Source organism: Salvelinus sp. IW2-2015, linkage group LG20 (assembly GCF_002910315.2).
Source record: "Salvelinus sp. IW2-2015 linkage group LG20, ASM291031v2, whole genome shotgun sequence".
In the NCBI taxonomy this organism is placed as follows: domain Eukaryota; kingdom Metazoa; phylum Chordata; class Actinopteri; order Salmoniformes; family Salmonidae; genus Salvelinus; species Salvelinus sp. IW2-2015.
Genome location: NC_036860.1, coordinates 49164146 through 49185155, shown reverse-complemented (window position 1 = coordinate 49185155; position 21010 = coordinate 49164146). Strand labels below are relative to the sequence as shown.

Below are 21010 nucleotides of genomic sequence, written 5' to 3'. Positions count from 1 at the left end.
CTCATTTACTGCCTTTAAAAAAAACATAGCTGATATGGCTGACTTGCTTAAACAAATGTGGTTTCTAKTGACAATTGAGATGCAAAAAACAAGGTTGAATCATGACGTCAGTGATCTTCAGGTCGCAGCTCTAGAAAGAGGCCCGAGTTCCGACTTAGAATTCCAAGTGAGATGACCTTTCAAAATGTATTTTTCCAGTCGGAGCTAAATTTTTTCCAGAGTTCCCAGTTGTCTTGAACTCACTGAAGTCTGAGTTTTCCCAGCACCCAGTTTTGGATGCGGCAGAAATCATGCTGGATTGACAGCATGGCCAATGTATTCAATCTTCTCTGGCCTATGATGTGTTGCAAGTGAATGTTAATCCTTTTAATCTTGGAAAATAGAGCCTTAAACCCAGACTTGGATCACACACACCCTCTCCACTGAATAACAGGCTAGGGATTGCTCTGCAAAATGTACAGTTAGCCACTGATTCCTTCCAAACCACTCATTATTGTTTTGATATAAGCTTATCATTATCTGGGAACTCCTCTCTGAATTTGAAATAATCAAGTGTCCCTCATTCCAATATGTCCTTTTTTTAAACAACATGGACTTGGTTCATACAAATTCTGTTTTTGCCCAAATGGCAGATATTAACACTATCGCCCTCTAGTGTTTGAAATCAAATACTCATATTATCCACAATTACTTTGCATGACTATCACAATACTTTACCATTTGCACTTTTTCTCTGCTCTGATTAAAATGACAAAAAAAGGAGAATGAAGGAAAATGCCTTTATTCCCTATTTGGCAATTCTATTGCACAAAAGAACACACATCTGAAACATGATTATCATTGTGAAGATCAGGGATTGGTGATTTCAAATTGAAGGCAGTCAATTRGTGAAGTGATTTTCATTTATAAAAAAAGAAAAAAGAGGGAGTGATAAAACATGTAAAATATGTCCTCTTGGCTGTACTGTAAAATAGCCATGTATATATATAAAGTTTAAATATGTTGACAGTTCTATTAAAATACAAACAAAACTGTTTGAAACATTTCCTTTTGAAAATACTAACTGACATCAAGTACAAGGACATTATTCCAATGATCCAAACACACATATCAAACTGGCCAGTTCATAATGTAACATGACCTCCAGGTGCCTCTATGTGGGCTTATTTGTGAGTTTCTAACTTGTGCAAGAGCTGCACACATCCATAAACATTGGGTTTTTACAAAAAGGTTCAACTCAGTAGTTCTATAAAGTCTTACAAATGCTATAAAACATGGATATGTGTTAAAACGGCTCACTCGTTTACAAAATGCCACATGGAAAATATTTGCATAGACTGACCGGACTAAAAACAGGCATTCACCACATGAATGTGGCTGACAAAAAAAGTGACAGCATAGCAGTGACCCAAGTAAAGTCCCTAGTAAAAATATATATATATTTAGTGTAATGGTCCAGTTTGGTTAGTAACATAATTTGTGGACTCCACAAATTGAGGCTGTTCTGAGGGCAAAGGGTGTTCTTAATGTTTTGTACACTCCGTGTAAGCGCTGGTAAGGAAACCTTGTGTTGTGGCCCTGGAAGAAGAGTGTAAAGATGGCTGTTTGTTCTGGTGGATGCAGATGATGGCCTGCACCCTGCTCCCTGTGGGTGTCTATGTAAACTGCAAGCTCCTCTGCAAAGAAACACAAATGACACTAGAGTTCAAATTCAAATACAGTATGTGTGCGTCCTGATTCTCCATCCTTCTCCGTGTAATGGATTCAAATCGGATTGGTGAAAATATTGGCCGGAGGCGGGAGTTTCCACCATTGGTAAATCCATGACAGGAAGTGTGCAGGTACACACTTGGGGAGAAGGGTTGAGAATCAGGACATAGCCTGTGACTAACTGTTCCCAATCCTTGAGGTAAAGAGAGAAAGGCACCTGAAAAACTATAGTTGCTTTAACTTCTCTAGGATAAGGGGCAGCATTTTCACATTTGGATGAAAAGCGTACCCAGAGTAAACGGCCTCCTACTCAGTCCCAGATGCTAATATATGCATATTATTATTAGTATTGGATAGAAAACACTCTGAAGTCTCTAAAACTGTTTGAATCATGTCTGTGACTATAACATAACTTATTTGGCAGGCAAAACCCCGAGGACAAACCATTCAGATTTCTTTTTTTTTTTAGGTCACTCTTTTCAATGGGGTTTCATTGGGAATCCAGATTTCTAAGGGACCTTCCTGCAGTTCCTATCGCTTCCACTGTATGTCAACAGTCTTTAGAAATTGGTTGAGGTTTTTCCTTTGAGAAATGAAGAAGTAGCCATGTTCAGTATGAGGCTCCAGTGAAGTGTACTGTTTGTTAGAGGCGCATGACCAGAAAGCATGCTACACATTGTTTTCCTCCGGTATTGAACACAGATCATTCCGTCTTCAATTTTATCAATTATTTACGTTAAAAAATACCTAAAGTTGTATTACAAAAGTAGTTTGAAATGTTTGGACAAAGCTTARAGGTAACCTTTGAGATATTTTGTAGTCACGTTGTGCAAGTTGGAACCGGTGTTTTTCTGGATCAAACGCGCCAAATAAATGGACATTTTGGATATATATCGACGGAATTAATCGAACAAAAGGACAATTTGTGATGCTTATGGGACATATTGGAGTGCCAACAGAAGAAGCTCGTCAAAGGTAAGGCATGAATTATATCTTTATTTCTGCGTCACGCCGGGAGGGTTGAAATATGATGGTCTGTGATTGTTAGCTGGGGTGCTATCCTCAGATAATAGCATTGTTTGCTTTTGCCGWAAAGCATTTTTTWAAATCTGACACGTTGGCTGGATTCACAACAAGTGTAGCTTTAATTTGGTATTTTGAATGTGTGATTTTATGAAAGTTTAATTTTTATAGTAATTAATTTGAATTTGGCGCTCTGCATTTTCACTGGATGTTGGCCAGGTGGGATGCTACCGTCCCACATATCCCAGAGGTTAACACATCACATTATTTTCCCATTTCTGTGGTTTTCCCTTATCCTCCCCCCCCTCCCACATCTTCCCCCCCCTCCCACATCTTCCCCCCCCACCTTCTCCTTTTCCTCCTGTCGTTCTTCATCCACGCATGTTGTACAGGTCTTCATCCTCAGGGCTGACCTGGCCCAGGTCAACTAGCTTGGGGTCGGGTGCAAATTTGGGTTTCCCTGGAAATACCCAAAATATTTGTTTATTTCTTTATAGTCGACGTCAATATCTGATATTAAAAGAAGATGAAGCCAACCGCTTAGATTAAAATATCTTCACCATCAGTTACTATTACAATCACAGATGGCTCCTCTGTTGGAGCTGGAGGAGCAGCCTCCTCAACAGGAGCAGATGCCGTCTCTTCAGCTGTAGGAGGTGGGGCAGCAACCTCCTCTACAGGTGCAGGGACAGCCTCTTCAGCTGCAGGGGGTGCAGAAGCAGCTTCCTCCTCAACAGGGGCAGGTGGAGGAATCTCTTCAGCAGGAGGTGCAGGGGCAGGCTCCTCGACAGGGGCCGTCTCAACAGAAGGCACAGGGGCKGTCTCAACAGAAGGCACAGGGGCKGTCTCAACAGAAGGCACAGGGGCCGTCTCAACAGAAGGCACAGGGGCAGTCTCAACAGAAGGCACAGGGGCAGTCTCAACAGAAGGCACAGGGGCAGTCTCAACAGACTCTTCTATGGGGACTGGGGCACAGCCAGGTTCAGAGGGAGGAGCCTCGTCAACAGCAGGCATGACTGGTTCCGATGATCCAGCTTCAGGGAGGGGCTTTGCCTTAGGTATTTCTGTCTCAGGGATTGGAGCTGGTGGGGCTTGCTGCTTCTAAACAGGAAAACATTGGTCAAGTTGTGTTTAATCCATAAAAATATGCTTTTCAAACTAAACTTTTCAACTCCTGAGAGAGCTTTAAACGGCTTGTTAGATTTATTAATCATTGACCTAGCTACACTGAACAAAATTACTGTATAAATGCAACATGTAAAGTGTTGTTCCTATGTTTCATGAGCTGAAATAAAAGAGCCCAGAAATGTTCCATTTGCACAAAAATCTTATTTCTTTCTAATTTTGGGCACCAATTTTCCACAGGTTCCACAGTGAAATCAATTTGAGACCATAGAGTAGATGAAAAATAGCATCTATAATGTCAATAGTCTGTTGTACCTCAAGACTGACAGTTGGGGGAGTTACTTCTTTGGGCTTTGATTTAAAGGTTGATGCCACATATGAGGTGGTGTACTGGTTGGCTGCATACATCTTCTGCCCAGTCATCTGCAGAAGAAAAGCCACACAATGTTACAGATGTAGGAACTTAATTTGATCACTCTTTTGTTGCCGAGAATGTGCAGGAAATGGAAACTTGTACTGTATTTTTACAAAATTTCCACTTTGAAATAGACTTTAGTTGCCCTAACGAAAAAGGTATCAACCCCTATAAAAATGTCCACTAATTATAAGCAACATAATAATTCACATATCCTGTGCTGCAGGATTATTTTCCTGCTGTAGCAAACTGGCTCAAATTAAAATCATACATCTGAATGTCCCTATGGCATATCACAAGAAATCCAGTTTCAGCTTTTAATTTTAGCTCATATGCACATGGATGTCAAAACAAATTGACACAAGAAAACTAGATATTGTGCCATAATACGAAATGTGTTTTAACAGTCCAAAGTATTGGATCTCATGACATTTATYTAATAGTGTGTAAAAAGGCCTTAGTGACAGACGAAAGGAAGCCGTGGAATTGTTTTATTTTTTCCTGTACATTAATATGTACCTTTACAACAGCCACTGTCTGAGTGGGGTAGCACACTGCCATCCCAACAGTGGCCATACCCAGAGGAACCCCCAACATCATCAGATGTGGCCCTGCAGGAGGGGGGAAAAGTCAGCTACTCTACATAGTGGAACATGATACCAAAGAGACATTTGGCAACCTGCTTATTCAACCATTCTACTGCGAAGTGTACATTTTGGATTATCTACTATCTATTATCTATAGTTAGTCTACACCCCCTTTAATTTTGTGCACATTTTGTAGCATTACAATGTGGGATTAAAATAGATTTCATTGTCATTTTTTGTCATGATCTACACAAAATACTCTGTCAAAGTGGAAGAAAAATTTGACAATTTTTTAAAGATTAATGAAAAATAAAACAATAATATACCTTGATTAGATAAGTATTCACACCCCACTGAGTCAATACATGTTATAAACACCTTTGGTAGCGATTACAGCTGTGAGACTTCTTGGGTAAGTTTCATAAGAGCTTMGCACACCTGTATTGTGCATATTTGCCCATTATTCTTTTCATAATTCTTCAAGCTCTGTCAAGGTGTTGGGGATCATGACAGCAATMTTCAAGTCTTGCCATAGATTTTCAAGCAGATTTATGTCAAAACTGTAAATTGGCCACTCAGGAACATTCACTGTCTTCTTGGTATGCAACTCCAGTGTAGATGTTGCTTTGTGTTTTAGGTTATTGCACGGTTGAAAGGTGAATTCCTCTCCCAGTCTCTGGTGTAAAGCAGACTGAAGTAGGTTTTCCTCTAGGATTTTGCCTGTGCTTAACTCCATCCTGTTTCTTTTTATCCTAAAAAAATTCCCCAGTTTTTGCCAAAGTCAAGCATACCCATACCATGATGCAMCAACCACCATGCTTGAAAATAAGGAGGCAATTAATCAGTGTTTTGTTGGATTTGCCCCAAACATACAGCTTTGCACCTAGGCCAAAAAATTTGATTCCTTTGCCATATTTTTCTGCAGTCTTACTTTAGTGACTTGTTGCAGACATACGCACATTTTGAAATAATTGTATTCTGTATATTGTTCTTCTTTTCACTGTCATTATTGTGGAGTCACTGCAATGTTGTTGATCCATCCTCAGTTCTCCAATCACAGCCATTGAACTCTGTAGCGGTTTTWAAAAAATCACTAATGGCCTCAGTGACATCTCTAAGCAGTTTCCTCCCTGTCCTGCAGCTTAGTTCATAAGTTCTACTGCATCTTTAAGGTGTCTGGGTAGTTTAATGCATCATCCACAGCATAAGTATTAACTTGACTAAGCTTAAAATAGATATTCAATGTCTGATTTGTTATTGCTACCCATCACTGCCATTCTTTGAGGTCTTCGAAAACCTCCCTGGTCTTTGTTCACTGAACAAACATAAACGCAACATGTAAAGTGTTGGTCCTGTTTCATGAGCTGAAATAATCCCATACATTTTCCATATGCACAAAAAGCTTTTTCTCTCAAATTTTGTGCACAAATTTGTTTACATCCCCTATTTCAATCCTACTTTGTAATGCAACAAAATATGCAAAAAGTTCAAGGGGGTGTAGACTTTGTATATGCACTATATAATAAACTGCTGGTCAATAATCTGGGGAGTATTCAGTGATGTAATGCAGCAACTCATTATTACCTTTCCTTGCCAGGATCAGACCAGCTAACCCAGAGACTGTGATCACACTGACCCTCGGGAAGAAACCAGGAGGAGGATCTCTCAGGAACTCATATGTATCTAGGTAAAATAGACATGAAAAAAAAAGTTGTTAAGAGATTGAGATACTAGAACAGACCTACTGATGTGTCAACAGAACTCCCCCACTCCTCACCGTGTCCAGCAGTATAGACTGTTACAGCTCCAACCTTGACAGAGGTATAAGCATTCTGGAAAAACAATGGTCAGAAATTAGTAGAAAATAAAACTTGTTTGCAAAACAAACCAACAGAGCTGAGATATTACAAGATCACAAAAGCTGCCATTTTCAGAAAGTACCTCACCGTCTATTGATCTCATGGCATTCTCAGTAAAAGTAGACAATTACTATAACTGAACTAAAGYGCCACTCCAAAACTTCCAGCATGTCATTCTTAAAAACCCATATTGATGAATATTCAAATTAGCCAATACAACCAACAGTCAGCAGTGATAAGAGGCCATCAGAGCCATATAGTGTAAGTATACCTTAACGGCTCTAACATATGGCAGCAGCCCCACTCGGACCACACCCAGCCCACTCTGCAGATCTCCAGGCTGCTCATCCATGTAGTGTGTTGCTGGAGGGTCTGGAGCATAGATGGACAACTAAGAACAGAACAATAGATCATCATCAATTGATCGTCAAATGCATACAGCAAGAAGCATGGTGGTAATAGTCAAGTACATCCCGTTTCTTGAGTAAATTGAACATCATCTTGGTCATTTGATTACCTCTCTAGGGGAGAGCCGCACYGTTTCTGTTTTGTCCTCACTCATGGCATAAACTTGAAACGAGGCCATTCCCATTGCTGCAGAGATCGCCGCCAGCTTCACTACCTGCAGACACACAAACAACAGACTTTTGTCAAGATAGGCCTAAAGTAGTCCATAGTTTTCCTGTCTTATATTCACATCTCATCAGTTATTGAAGAGGCACAGTTTAATCTAATACAATACAGGCCTACACCCGTCTTGTGCCATCTAGTGCAAATACTATGGACCTATAATTGGACAATATTCTACTGTAACTGATGATGAAAATGATAGGCCTAATTAGAATTATTCTAATGGAAATTATAATACTGTTATGCATAGTATTACAATTATCAGAACAGTACTTTACTTCATGAAACCACGGTTGCAACATTTTTAAACTAAGAATGCAATATCAATGGGATACTGATCAAAGAGATAAGACATTGAACTTGTTGAGCGGGGAGGGCTCTTCTAGATTAAAATAATTAAATTGATACAATAAAGATACATTTAGGACAGATTAAGAAGAGGTGATCTCTTTCACATTGAAATAGTAGGCTATCTATGCTAATTCTGAAATATACAGGGAAACACTTGGCTACAGCCATTCTATATCTACTTCAAAATCCACAAATCCACATCRACACAACTAGATAGAATTTAGAGTCAGACCACAGCAATTTGCGTTTGTTGCTACAACATGTTCTAAAAGGTGCGTGTAGAAAACAATGTTGTATTCACGCAATTCTGGTCGATGTGTTGGCACATAAATACACACATGTAAACGGATACATTATTCGACCTTTTTAAAACAACCTTAGAGTCCCAGTTCAAACTCAAGGAAAACATTGCTTAGGAAAGACTTGCACTGTACAAATACTTACTGGAACCATTATGGTACCGCCCCTCAGTGTCCTACCGGTGGCGACAAGGGACCAACTTTAGCATAGGAAAACGCGTTAAATCCTGTTAAACTGTAACCACTTTCGTGTCCTCAAAGGCACTGCGCTATCGTTACATCAAAGATTTGTGTAACTAAACCCAAATAGACCACAGCCCGTCTTTTCCAAGGGAACAAATTAGTCATAGTGGGCAGAACAAGCAAAGAGATGGACAGAGCCAAGCACGAGTTAGCAAGTTCCTATTGGCTCGTTCGAGCTGTATCTACATATTTCCGTTAGTGAACGCCTACTCTGTTGAGTAYGCGTGTGCAATAACTCAATTCGCCTTTGCACTCCTTCTAAACAACGCAATATTTTACAACTTTGACAAAACGTAAAGTCTATAAAACTTAGTCCACTCTGGTCATAGCAGATTTTAGTATTATGAACAGAAAACTCTATTGAGATCAAATGTTTCATCAATGACAAAATGTGCGGAATGTTGACCAAAATCCATCTCCTTTCATCTCCCACTGCCAGCCACTAGYCTCAAGGAAAACAATGTTTAGTTGTGAGTGGAAACGCCAAGCGGATGCTTCACATTTATATATCCGGTGAAGTATCTGACTCCTTGTTATTCCATCATTGATTGGACTGAATTTTGGGTGCCGGTGTTGTGCCGAAAATTTCCCCCCTGACAGAACCTCCCCCCCTTTTATAATTTCCTTAATTTTGTGGCTAGGGTCAAATACTTTCTGTGGCACACACATCAGAGTCAAATACTTTCTATATAACAAACTTTACGTCAGGATAGGCAACCAAAATTATTAATGAATGTATGTGTATTATATTAAACATAGAGGGAGTAAAATGTTGGCAAGCAGTAAACATTTCAGAACAACTATGGCTGAATTATTATCCTTACACTTTCAAAAATACTAGTCGAATAAGACATAGGAGAGATGACGAATTTTGGCAAAGAGATGTATTTATAGACTAATAAAAATCAGGAGCGGATTTAGGTACGGGCGACATGGGCAGCCGCCCAGGACTTTCTGCTACTAAGATTGCCGGGGGCGGCACCGTGCCATACAAGCTAGAACCGCCACATASACTTGAAACAAATAGCCAAAACGAAAACTGCAGACAAAAATGCTTTCTGCTACTAAAATCAGTGAAATGTAGGCTAAACTGACAACGGAGTGAAGAGCAGAAATCTCAACTAGCAAGCAAGTCGAGGCAATGAAGAATGCGAAGGGGGGGAATTCTGGAAGGGGGGGGGGGATTCTGGCAGGGGGGAGATTTTCGGCACAACACCGGTACTATTTACATTTGGATGCAAGAGCTCCACAATACTTTTGAGCTAATATTGGATAAGTAGAACAAGAGCTCAAGCAGTTGAACCTTTGTGGTGGCGGTATCAGCTCCAGTGAGCTTCTGCCCAAGTTAAGCACTGTTTACTGGGTCAGTGAATAATGACCTCCACTATAACAATGACATACACATAGCAATGTTAATCAGTTTTCTTTATTTAGAGTATTGTTCTTCATTCCTGATCCTATCCTGGAAAAAGCCTGCCCATTATGTGGGTCCCTATGAGCAGGGTTGAAGATCTGCTTTAGTTCAGAGTACCGTTTTTGTTATCAAAATAAATAGACATGAATGCATTTATTTGTGCAGTAATTCAGTTTATTGGTTTTACAACTTCAGTTTTACAACCTCGTACTGTATATATTTCTGAGAAACAAAAAGGCTACTTTTGAATCATAGGAAGAATAAATGTATTTCTCTTTCTTGATAACACTTTTTTAATCAGTTAATGTACAGATAAACAGATAATAATATACTTCCAAAAAAGAGCAATATGTTCCTTTTTTTAATGTCGCAGTGCAACTTACATCTTAGCTACACACCTGCGCAGTTGTACTATGAGGTGCACACCTCCAAAATAACACAGTGGAACCCTGGACAGATTGGGCAGATTTCATGTACAATGTTTTAAAACATTGTGAGAACAATTACATTCTGGTTAAATGAAATACATTCTACAATACATGTACTGCTATTCATAAAATMTAAAGTTGCGGGCAACAACTTGAGCGTAACTGCTGACACGTTTTATAAATGTTAGTAGCCTAAATGTCTAATATGACATGTAGCCAAACAATGCAGGGCCTGTGTAATCATACTGTATAATTTGAAGTAGATTATACTGTATAACAAATGTACTGACCCCTAAAGGCATTTTAAGTATCAGGACACAATACTGGATGATAACTGGAGGTGAATTGAAGAAATGTCAATATCCTGCCAGGAATAAGGGAACATATATTAAGCAGCACAAAGAAAAACATTATAATTGAAATTTGATAGAAATTACATATTCCATCACAGGTAAAAGTCCAGAAAATAGGCCTAAAAAGAAACAACCAAGTATGTCAAACTTTAAAAATGAAAAATGTGTTATGAGTTGTTGATCATGTATTTTGCACAGAAGGAATGCAAACACATTGAAGTACTACAGTACTACTTCTTAACCTGTAGAAATAAACAACTTAAGCAAATACAATTKATCGACACAATTTCTGGGATCCTTTTGAAAATAAGCCGGTACATTCACATAAAATCAACAGAGACACAGAAAGGGAACAGAATACATGAGCAAAACTCAGGACCTGAATCAACCCTGAAGATCAGGAGGTAACTTCTGTGACAGGTGGAGTGAAGCAAAAACAGTCATTCAGGAGACGCAATGCTTTTTGTCTTTTATATACTTTTTATAAGAAAAATATAAGTAAAAAGATTCTGTCGTCACAGAATCTAAAGATTGCATTCACAAGTATATAGTTCACAGTTTTAAATAGAGGGTGCTGCTATGCAAACAATATAATATTTTTATTTAACACATTTCTCAACCCCAATGGCCACATGTACATGTTTACTACCATGCAGATGTTTGATTTCAAAAATAAATCTCACCAACAAATGCTATAATGATTGGCAAAATCAAAATAGCTACAAAGAGACATATCAATAAATGTAAAAAGTGTCATTCCGGTGAGCTGTGTTTGGCTAAACTACTTTGTTTAAATGTCAAACAAAATGTACATAATTATACATACATGTTAAACATGCAACATCCGTAAATACAACAAAAATGTGTAATAAAACCCTACTGAGCTTCATACACTAAAAGCCCAAATACCTCCATCTCTTTCTCTCACTCTCTCTTCCTCACACACCCTGTCCTCTCCACACTTATACAAACATACAGTGCGCACACTTTTACACAGATTGGGTCTTTCTTTCTGGGGGCTCAGGGTCACACAGTAACATGTTGGCCCAGTAGGGGGGTGCATTGTTGTAATCAGAATGATGCCTATAGCCCGTCGCTACATAGCTCTCTCTTCAAGCAGCATTAAAGGGGAAATAAAAAATGAAATGAAATCAAAGCTTGCTTCCTCTTAAGCAAGGAAATAAATAACAAAAATGACAATCGAAGAAAAAAATGCACTGCATCAGCCAAAAACAGTTCTCGTCTTCTTTTTGTTGTTAAGTTCTCTTTCAATCTATCATCTGTTGCATTTTCTGTTTTGAAGATAATAATGAAGAAGGATAGTTTCTCCACACATGCAGAATGGCACCCCGTGGGAGCCTTATTTTATCCAATATACAGTATATACACCGACCGTAACTCTCTTGTGTTTGACCTCAGTGCAGTATGTACACATATTACAGTGATTGGTTTGTCAGTTCATTTGCTGTGAATGGTGACGGTAGACCCTGGCTGCATCGACGATTGGGGGGGAAAGAGATGATTGCATGATTCCACAGTGTCTTCCTGTTACTCTGTATCTGAGCACTCAAACGTGAGTTTCGATGAAGGAGTGGGTGTGCATCATCAGAGGTGGAGACAGGGGTGAGAGGTCGGACCCCTCAGGGTGAGACTCTGTCGGGGCAGAGCTGAACTCACAGATGTCCACAAAAAGCTCATGGTGTTGCTGCTTCCACTCCTGGAAGTTCTGGGAGTTTAGACCGGGGTCGTCCAGCACTTGGCTGATAATGGCCAGATCCCCCTCTTTGGCCTGTGGGAACACATCAGTTAGTGTTTGGCTTACATACCACCTAAATGACCCCACTCATATGCCACCTGCTGGACCTGTAACATCCTATACCATTCATATTTGCCCTTTGCAGTGTTTTCCCTAAGCGCTGGTCGTCGGCTAACCAACCGATAACAGACTGATTATTGTCCGGCTACTTTTTCCACTTCATAAATTAACTAGGCTTCTTTTCATTTAAAAGTTTAAATTCGCTAGTCAGAAAAGTCAGTATAGCCTTCTCCCCCTAGAATAAACAATATGCATCTTCTAGTGACCTATTGGTAGGAAAGGCGCCTGTCAGTCATAAAGCGAGCGATGACAGGGAAACACTCCTGGTTTGTCAGTCTGCTGTCTGTCCCGACTCTCAGTACATGCTTCTTCATCGTCTCCTGTGAGTGAATTTAGACGCCCCATGTAATGTAACGATGACTTGAAATCTACTTAATTATTGTTTTGTGGCACATTCAACTATTTTATTTCGTGTATTTTATATAGCCAGCCACGGAGTCGAGGCACAGGCTATTTCCTGTGATTTGATTGACGATCGAACAGCAAGTGTTGACTAGTTTATAAAAAGTGTCGAACTGACTGAATAAAGTCAATCTCCTATATACTTTGCTATTCATAAATCATACAATGTAGTTACATGTCATCGGAACAAGTAAACAAAATATCTTGTTTGTATTTTCCTAGGACTTGAAGCCCATGTCGAAACTTGCCACAATAAACTAAATTGAAAGAGTAGACTCGACTAGTTTCTCTGACTGTATTACTAAGCTACCGCCTTCCCTCTGTCCAACCCCCAGTGAATGATTGACAGGTCTGAAACCCCACCAACTTTGAAACATCCTGGCCCCTCCCCTGACAATCCCACCCACAGTGAATGATTGACAGGCCAAACTGTTAAAGGGATAGTTCCCCCAAATTACAGAATTACACATTGGTTTCTTTACCCTTAGTGTCCACAGCCACAGAGCCAATAAAATACATAATTTGAAGAACAAACATCATTGTGGCAATTCATATCTTGCAGCAAAACTGTAAATATGACTTTAATCTCAAGAGAAGACAGGTTAAAGGTTAAAAAAATAAGCTTATTTTACCTAGGCCTAGATGATATCCAATACAACTAACACACTGAATTCATATATTTTCAGTAATTTTAATTGCAAAGTCATGTCTTTCTACTCAGTACCACAACTCATTTAACCAATCTGGGATGTAAAGTTGTACAAGCATTTCGCCACCACACTCAATAACATCTGCTAAATATGTGTATGTGACCAATACAATTTGATTTGATTTTAAGTATTCAATAATTTAGCTGTGTATTTTGGATGGAATCAAGGCATTAGAATGTACCAGAGGCCACCAAAATAGAGCTTGTTCTGCAAAAACAAAATCCCCAGGAGGGAAAGCACCCCCAGAACCCCAAAGTCCGGAACTCCCTGGCTGGCTACTTTTCATATACTTGGGGAAAACACTGCCTATGACTGCCCCACAGCCTGCACTGTGGCTGAGGCCCTTCCTCTCCGTACCTTGAGCGTGCTGCGCAGGGCACGAATGCGGTGCAGCTTGTCATTGATGACAGGGTCATTGCAGCGCTTGACGAAGGAGCGTCTGAACTCCTGTTTGGTGGAGGGCCTCTGCTCCCCCAGGGCAGACAGGCTGGCCTGCTCTATGGAGCGGTACAGCTCATGAAAGCCATCCACTCCCTCATGATCATGGCCTCGCTCTTTAGACCGAGAATCTGAGCGGGGAAATTAGGACAGGATTTCAAAGCTCTGTACTAAACCTTATTCAACCATTTTAACTTGGAAAAAAGCTTTACAAAGTACCTTGCCTAACCTTGTCATCAAATGAATATATAATCAAGGCATAACCAGGTATATGTGTATTTTTTAAACAGTAACTTGAAATCTGAGGAGTCCTAAAGAGAAGCCTGGCGAGAGCAGGAAGTACCTTGTTTTTTTTTTGAGTTGTGCTTTCTGAATGGCACCTCATCATCCTCACTCTTCTCCTCTGAGGGTCCTGCTGGGCGCAGGCTGCCCTTGGTGCCCTGCACGTCCCTGTTTCGGGGCAGGCTCTGGCTGCGCTGCTTATGGGTACAGTGGTGGAGGCGCTGCTCGCGCTCCTCTATGTCCACCAATGGGAAGGGCCCATCTCTGTCAGGTTGTCGGCGCCTCTGTGCGGGCAGTGTGGCCTGGCGTCGGCGCTCAGGGGACATAAGCAGCTGACCCATTCCCATGTGGCCGCTGCCGTAGCCCCCGTCACCCCTGTCACCCTCCCCCGGCACGGTCTGCAGAAAGTGGAGGCCCGAGCTGGTGAGGGGCGTCTCAATCAGGTCCTGCCAGGAGCGGCGTTGGGTGTCACGGAGGGTGGGGCGGAGGGTGGGGTGGCAGCCGGAGGACTGGGTGCTCCCAGGGGCGTCTGGGCGGGAGTCCTCAGCTGAGGAGTGGGAGTACGTGGACTCACTGGAGAAGTGGCGCTCAGGGAACGGACTGGAGGAGTTCACCTGGAAGGGGGCCAGTGGACAGAGGTATTTAATGATAGGGTCATTATGTATTGTATGAGTGTAAGCATAAGTGTGCGTATCAGTGGAGGCTCCTCAGAGGAGGAAGAGGAGGACAATCCTCCTCAGTGAATTTCATTTAAATCATTAAAAAGTGATCCTTTTTAGATAAAACTGTACTAAATACATATGTCACCATATGTCACCAAATTGATTAAAACATACAGTTTTGCAATGAAGGTCTACAGTAGCCTCAATAGCACTCTGTAGGGTAGCACCATGGTGTAGCCGGAGGACAGCTAGCTTCCGTCCTCCTCAGGGTACATTGACTTCAAATGGTTCTCACCCCCTTCCAGTAATCATGACAACTTCCAGAGGACAACCTCCAACCTATCAGAGCTCTTGCAGCATGAACTGACATGGTGTCCACCCAATCAAAGGATCAGACAATTAATATATTACTGAAAGCATAAGCTACAGCTAGGAGAGACTCAAGGAGAGAGAAAGACAATATTAATTTCATAAAAATAAAAATAACACTTTCAGTTTCACAAATGCAGCTAGCTAGTTTGGCCTACTCAAACACCCAGCTCAAACAGAGTGATGCTATGTTAGCTAGCTGGCTATGACTATCCAACACAACACTGGAACTCTTCCAAGTCAAAGTAAGCTTTTGGTTTCACTAATTTATTGCCACCAGGACCTGCCGGTGTAACTGCTAAACTGCTTACTGACTATACACCGTAAGGTTACTGCATGATTGTAGTTGGTTTACTAACGCATTAGTTCTATAAGCTATGTTGTCTACGACGTTACTTTATCTAATATGGTGACAATGATATGGTGACAACACTGTGCCATGTTTAACGGTGAGAATCGCAGAATGGTGAACTTACTAAATGACTGAAGAGTTTGACTGCGTGATGTTAGGTGGCTTCTTGTGTAAATATTTTCCGTCTGGATATTAATGATTTGTATGACTGAAGAGTTTGACTGTGTGATGTTAGGTGGCTTCTTGTGTAAATATTTTCCGTCTGGATATTAATGATTTGTATGTAGCGTGTAGGCTGTGTGTAGCGGTTATGATACGGTTTGGCTTGGAAAGGTTTTTTCACCTGGTCACATACAGCTGATTTGTTGTGCATTGAAGTCCACATACGAAGGGAAAAGGTGAGAGAGGGAGAGCGCATAGATGCGAGAAAGAATACAACGTGGCCGCTATGAAAGTTAACTGTGTTTACGTGTGATCAGGGATGCATTCATTTCGCTGATTCTGTCGAAAAACATTTCTTAAACAGAAGCAAACGGAACAAAAATGGGAATAAACATACCTGAATTTGTCCAATAGAAACTCTCGTTTGCAACTGTTGGACTAATCATTACACCCTAGATGCAGGCAAGAGTGTGCAAGGCGGTTTTGAATGTGTCACTGTCTGTCCATGTGTCAGTGTCTTTTCTCTCTACCTGTAGCAAACTCATGATGGGTATAGGGAAAATTAGAGTATCATGTAGTACTGTAGCTTAAACKTATCAATGTTACATTGAACTGAGTGAATGGAATATGAATGACAGTCATCCAATATGTTATAATAGAAATAAGGCCATGCTTGTGAAAAAAATAATTGCCCTCCCTCATCTTAAATATCACCGACCGCCACTGGTGTGTGTGTGTGTGTGTGTGTGTTCCAGAATGTGGACCAGATGCCTGCACTCACAGACGGGGTGCGGTGGTAGGTATCACAGCGTGATGACATGCCCTCTTGTTTCAGGGTCATAGAACCATCAATCTCATCCTGGTCACTCTCACTCCAGTAATCTGAAACACACATCAAAGTTGAACATCAATAAGATAAACAGCTTGGGTGACCTCATCAATGCCAATACTGTCAGTATTGCACTACAGTACAATAGGTATTGATCTAACACACTTATGTAACATTTTACGTCAATGTCCTAAAATCATTCAATTTCCACATCACAACAGGATGTTGTCTGATGTCACTAAACATCTAGTCAGATTGTCCTACCTTCATCAGGGCGAGAAACTTTATCGTCGGGTGTGTAGCCAATCGCCGCCAGCCCCAGCCGGTTCATCCATCTAAAATGGGTAAGAAGACAGGGTGCAAATACACAACATGAGATGGTTAATCGACTAACTAATACAATACTGGGAGTGGCAGGAAGTTTGAAATGTGTTATGTTGCCAGACTCGCCGCCTGAACGAATCAGTTGGAGGGGCCTTTGATTTCCATAGCCGGCCCATTTTTTCATGCGACCTATGTGTGCACGCACTTGCATACATTTTTTAAATGGGTGTAATAGTAAAGACCATAGGCAGCTCGTGAATTTCAAGTTTGGGGAAGCTTACAATTCATCCTACCATTTCTACCGATCTGCGTGCCAGTTATGATTATTTTTAATTGCACATTTTCATGGAACAGTTTCATTTAAAAAATGGTTAATCATAAAAATCCGAAGTAGGCCTTAAATTATAAAAATCTAAAACTATGGCGAGAGCACTAGCCTCTGTCATAGACACACTGATACACTGTGAACCATTAGTGACTAAAGAAATGAGAGCATAGAACTCAGAGATAGCCTACAGACCAATGCAGCAGTAGGCTGCATTTAGTAAAAAATACAGTTGAAGTCAGAAGTTTACATACGCCTTAGCCAAATACATTTAAACTCAGTTTTTCACAATTCCTGACATTTAATCCTAGTAAAAATTCCCTGTCTTAGGTCAGTTAGGATCACCATTTTATTTTAAGAATGTGAAATGTCAGAATAATAGTAGAGAAAATTATTTATTTCAGCTTTTATTTCTTTCATCACATTCCCAGTGGGTCAGAAGTTTACAAACACTCAATTAGTATTTGGTACCATTGCCTTTAAATTGTTTAACTTAGGTCAAAAGTTTCGGGTAGCCTTCCACAAGCTTCCCACAATAAGTTGGGTGAATTTTGGCCCATTCCTCCTGACAGAGCTGGTGTAACTGAGTCAGGTTTGTAGGCCTCCTTGCTTGCACGTTCTTTTTCAGTTCTGCCCACACATTTTCTACGGGATTGAGGTCAGGGCTTTGTGATGGCCACTCCAATACCTTGACTTTGTTGTCTTAAGCCTTTTGCCACAATTTGGAAGGATGCTTGGGGTCATTGTCCATTTGGAAGACCCATTTGCGACCAGCTTTAACTTCCTGATTGATGTCTTGAGATGTTGCTTCAATATATCCACATAATTTCCGATTGATGCCATCTATTTTGTGAAGTGCACGTCCCTCCTGCAGCAAAGCCCCACAACATGATGCTGCACCCCCGTGCTTCACGGTTGGGATGGTGTTCTTCAGCTTGAGCTCCCCTTTTTCTCCAAACATATCGATGGTCATTTGGACAAAATGTTCTATTTTTGTTTCATCAGACCAGAGGACATTTCTTCCAAAGTACGATATTTGTCCTCATGTGCGTTGCAAACCGTAGTCTGCTTTTTTATGGCGGTTTTGCAGCAGTGGCTTCTTCCTTCACTGAAGCGGTCTTTTTAGGTTTGTCAATATAGGACTCGTTTTACTGTGGATATAGATACTTTTGTACCTGTTTCCTCCAGCATCTTCACAAGGTCCTTTTCTGTTGTTCTGGGATTGATTTGCACTTTTCGCACCAAAGTACGTTCATCTCTAGGAGACAGAACGCGTCTCCATCCTGAGCGGTATGACGGCTGCGTGGTCCCATGGTGTTTATACTTGTGTACTATTGTTTGTACAGATGAATGTGGTACCTTCAGGCGTTTGGAAATTGCTCCCAAGGATGAACCAAACTTGTGGAGGTCTACAATTTTTTTCTGATGTCTTGGCAGATTTCTTTTGATTTTTCCATGATGTCAAGCAAAGAGGCACTGAGTTTGAAGTTAGGCCTTGAAATATATCCACACGTACACCTCCAATTGACTCAAATGTTGTCAATTAGCCTATGAGAAGCTTCTAAAGCCATGACATCCTTTTCTGGATTTTTCCAAGCTGTTTAAAGGCACAGTCAACTTAGTGTATGTAACTTCTGACCCACTGGAATTGTGATATAGTGAATTATAAGTGAAATAATCTGTCTGTAAACAATTGCTGGAAAAATTACTTGTGTCATGCACAAAGTAGATGTCCTAACCGGCTTGCCAAAACTACAGTTTGTTAACAAGAAATTTGTGGAGTGGTTGAAAAACGAGTTTTATTGACTCCAACCTAAGTGTATGTAAACTTAACCTGTTCACTGTGATTACTATTATTTGACCATGCTGGTCATTTATGAACATTTGAACATCTTCTCCATGTTCTGTTATAATCTCCACCTGGCACAGCCAGAAGAGGACTGGCCACCCCTCATAGCCTGGTTCCTCTCTAGGTTTCTTCCTAGGTTTTGGCCTTTCTAGGGAGTTTTTCRTAGCCACCGTGCTTCTACACCTGCATTGCTTGCTGTTTGGGGTTTTAGGCTGGGTTTCTGTACAGCACTTTGATATATCAGCTGATGTAAGAAGGGCTATATAAATAAATGTGATTTGATTTGATTTAAACTTCCGACTTCAACTGTATATATATATTTTTCSTTTCTGTTTTGCATGTTACTTTGGCATTAATACGTGTCACATACCAATGTAATTATATATTTTTTATGAGTTAATAAAGCTGCATACAAACATGTTCTCTGTTTTGCTTTATTGAGTAAGACAGCTCCAAAATGCAGTTTTTTTCAGCCTAGCTCAGCGCTTTCTGTGGTGGTGGGGCAGCCAGCGMAAAATACGGAGCCTTGGTGTTGGTAATGTTCTCTAGTTGCGCCGTGATTGGCTCAGTGTTCTGTCACTGATGGGGACACTACGTCACCACAAAATCTACAGTTAGAGCTTGGAAATTTAAGCCCCTTGGGTGCTGCCGTAGACTTACATTAGAAGTGCCCATCCAAGAAGTCTAAAGGTCATTGATAAAATCACGTTATATCTACCGTAGCTTTGATTGGACTGATCATGTCAACATCATACTTTCAAAATCTTAGCTAGCAAGCTAGCAGTCCTCATCATGCATCAAGTCGGCAATCTACTGGCAAATCCCTTTCAATCCTTGTCATATGAAGAGACATTATAGATAAAAACGTATCGGACCATATCACCTCCACCCTACCTGACACCCTAGACCCACTCCAATTTGCTTACCGACCCAATAGGTCCACAGACGACGCAATCGCAACCACACTGCACACTGCCTAAACCCATCTGGACAAGAAGGAATACCTATGTGAGAATGCTGTTCATCGACTTACAGCTCAGCATTTAACACCATAGTAACCTCCAAACTCTTCATCAAGCTCGAGACCCTGGGTCTCGACCCCGCCCTGTGCAACTGGGTCCTGGACTTCCTGACGGGCCGCCCCCAGGTGGTGAGGTAGGTACAACATCTCCACCCCGCTGATCCTCAACACTGGGCCCCACAAGGGTGCGTTCTGAGCCCTCTCCTGTACCCTGTTCACCCACGACTGCGTGGCCATGCACGCCTCCAACTCAATCATCAAGTTTGCGGACGACACACAGTGGTGGCTTGATTACCAACAACGACGAGACGCCTACAGGGAGGAGGTGAGGGCCCTCGGAGTGTGGTGTCAGGAAAATAATCTCACACTCAACGTCAACAAACAAAGGAGATGATTGTGGACTTCAGGAAACAGCAGAGGGAACACCCCCTATCCACATCGACGGGAAGTAGTGAGGGGTGTAAGTTTTTAGGTTCCTCGGCGTACACATCACGGACAAACTGATTGGTCCACCCACACAGACAGCGTTGTGAAGAAGGCGCAGCAGCGCCCTCTTCAACCTCAGGAGGCTGAAGAATTTGGCTTGTCACCAAAAGCACTCACAAACTTCTACAGATGCACAATCGAGAGCATCCTGTCGGGCTGTATCACCGCCTGGTACCGGCAACTGCTCCGCCCACAACCGTAAGGCTCTCCAGAGGGTAGTGAGGTCTGCACAACGCATCACCGGGGGCAAACTACCTGCCCTCAGGACACCTACATAACCGATGTCACAGGAAGGCCATAAAGATCATCAAGGAAACAACCACCCGAGCCACTGCCTGTTCACCCGCTATCATCCAGAAGGCGAGGTCAGTACAGGTGCATCAAAGCAGGGACCGAGAGACTGAAAACAGCTTCTATCTCAAGGCCATCAGACTGTTAAACAGCCACCACTAACATTTAGTGGCCGCTGCCAACATACTGACTCAA

The 21010-nt window shown here is 41.3% G+C and overlaps 2 protein-coding genes across 6 annotated transcripts in view; both read right to left on the bottom strand.

Moving 5' to 3' along the window:
* Window positions 1-1196: 1196 nt before the first annotated feature.
* LOC111981500 (MICOS complex subunit MIC27) lies at window positions 1197-8437 on the bottom strand. 4 transcript variants are annotated; one of them, XM_024012782.2, is made up of 10 exons: window positions 8145-8437; window positions 7237-7341; window positions 6991-7110; window positions 6638-6692; window positions 6445-6543; window positions 4793-4884; window positions 4174-4281; window positions 3294-3834; window positions 3080-3193; window positions 1197-1676 (listed from the first exon to the last, which is right to left on the bottom strand). In XM_024012782.2, exons 1-9 carry the CDS (start codon window positions 8151-8153, stop codon window positions 3105-3107), a joined length of 1218 nt encoding a protein of 405 aa, XP_023868550.1. In that variant the 5' UTR covers window positions 8154-8437; the 3' UTR covers window positions 1197-1676; window positions 3080-3104. The 4 variants fall into 4 exon arrangements, with proteins under 4 accessions (XP_023868550.1, XP_023868553.1, XP_070305552.1 ...); XM_024012785.2 differs by lacking the exon at window positions 8145-8437 and adding an exon at window positions 8063-8123; XM_070449451.1 differs by lacking the exon at window positions 8145-8437 and adding an exon at window positions 8077-8123.
* Window positions 8438-9822: 1385 nt separating this feature from the next.
* Window positions 9823-21010, bottom strand: part of LOC111981552 (connector enhancer of kinase suppressor of ras 2-like) — an 81609-nt gene continuing 70421 nt past the window's right edge. For both annotated transcript variants that reach the window (XM_024012866.2, XM_024012867.2), the window contains 5 exons: window positions 16784-16854; window positions 16472-16572; window positions 14207-14759; window positions 13783-13994; window positions 9823-12226 (listed from right to left, as the gene is read on the bottom strand). In XM_024012866.2, coding sequence (XP_023868634.1) covers window positions 12005-12226; window positions 13783-13994; window positions 14207-14759; window positions 16472-16572; window positions 16784-16854 — 1159 coding nt within the window. In that variant the 3' untranslated portion in view covers window positions 9823-12004. The remainder of the gene's footprint in view (window positions 12227-13782; window positions 13995-14206; window positions 14760-16471; window positions 16573-16783; window positions 16855-21010) is intronic.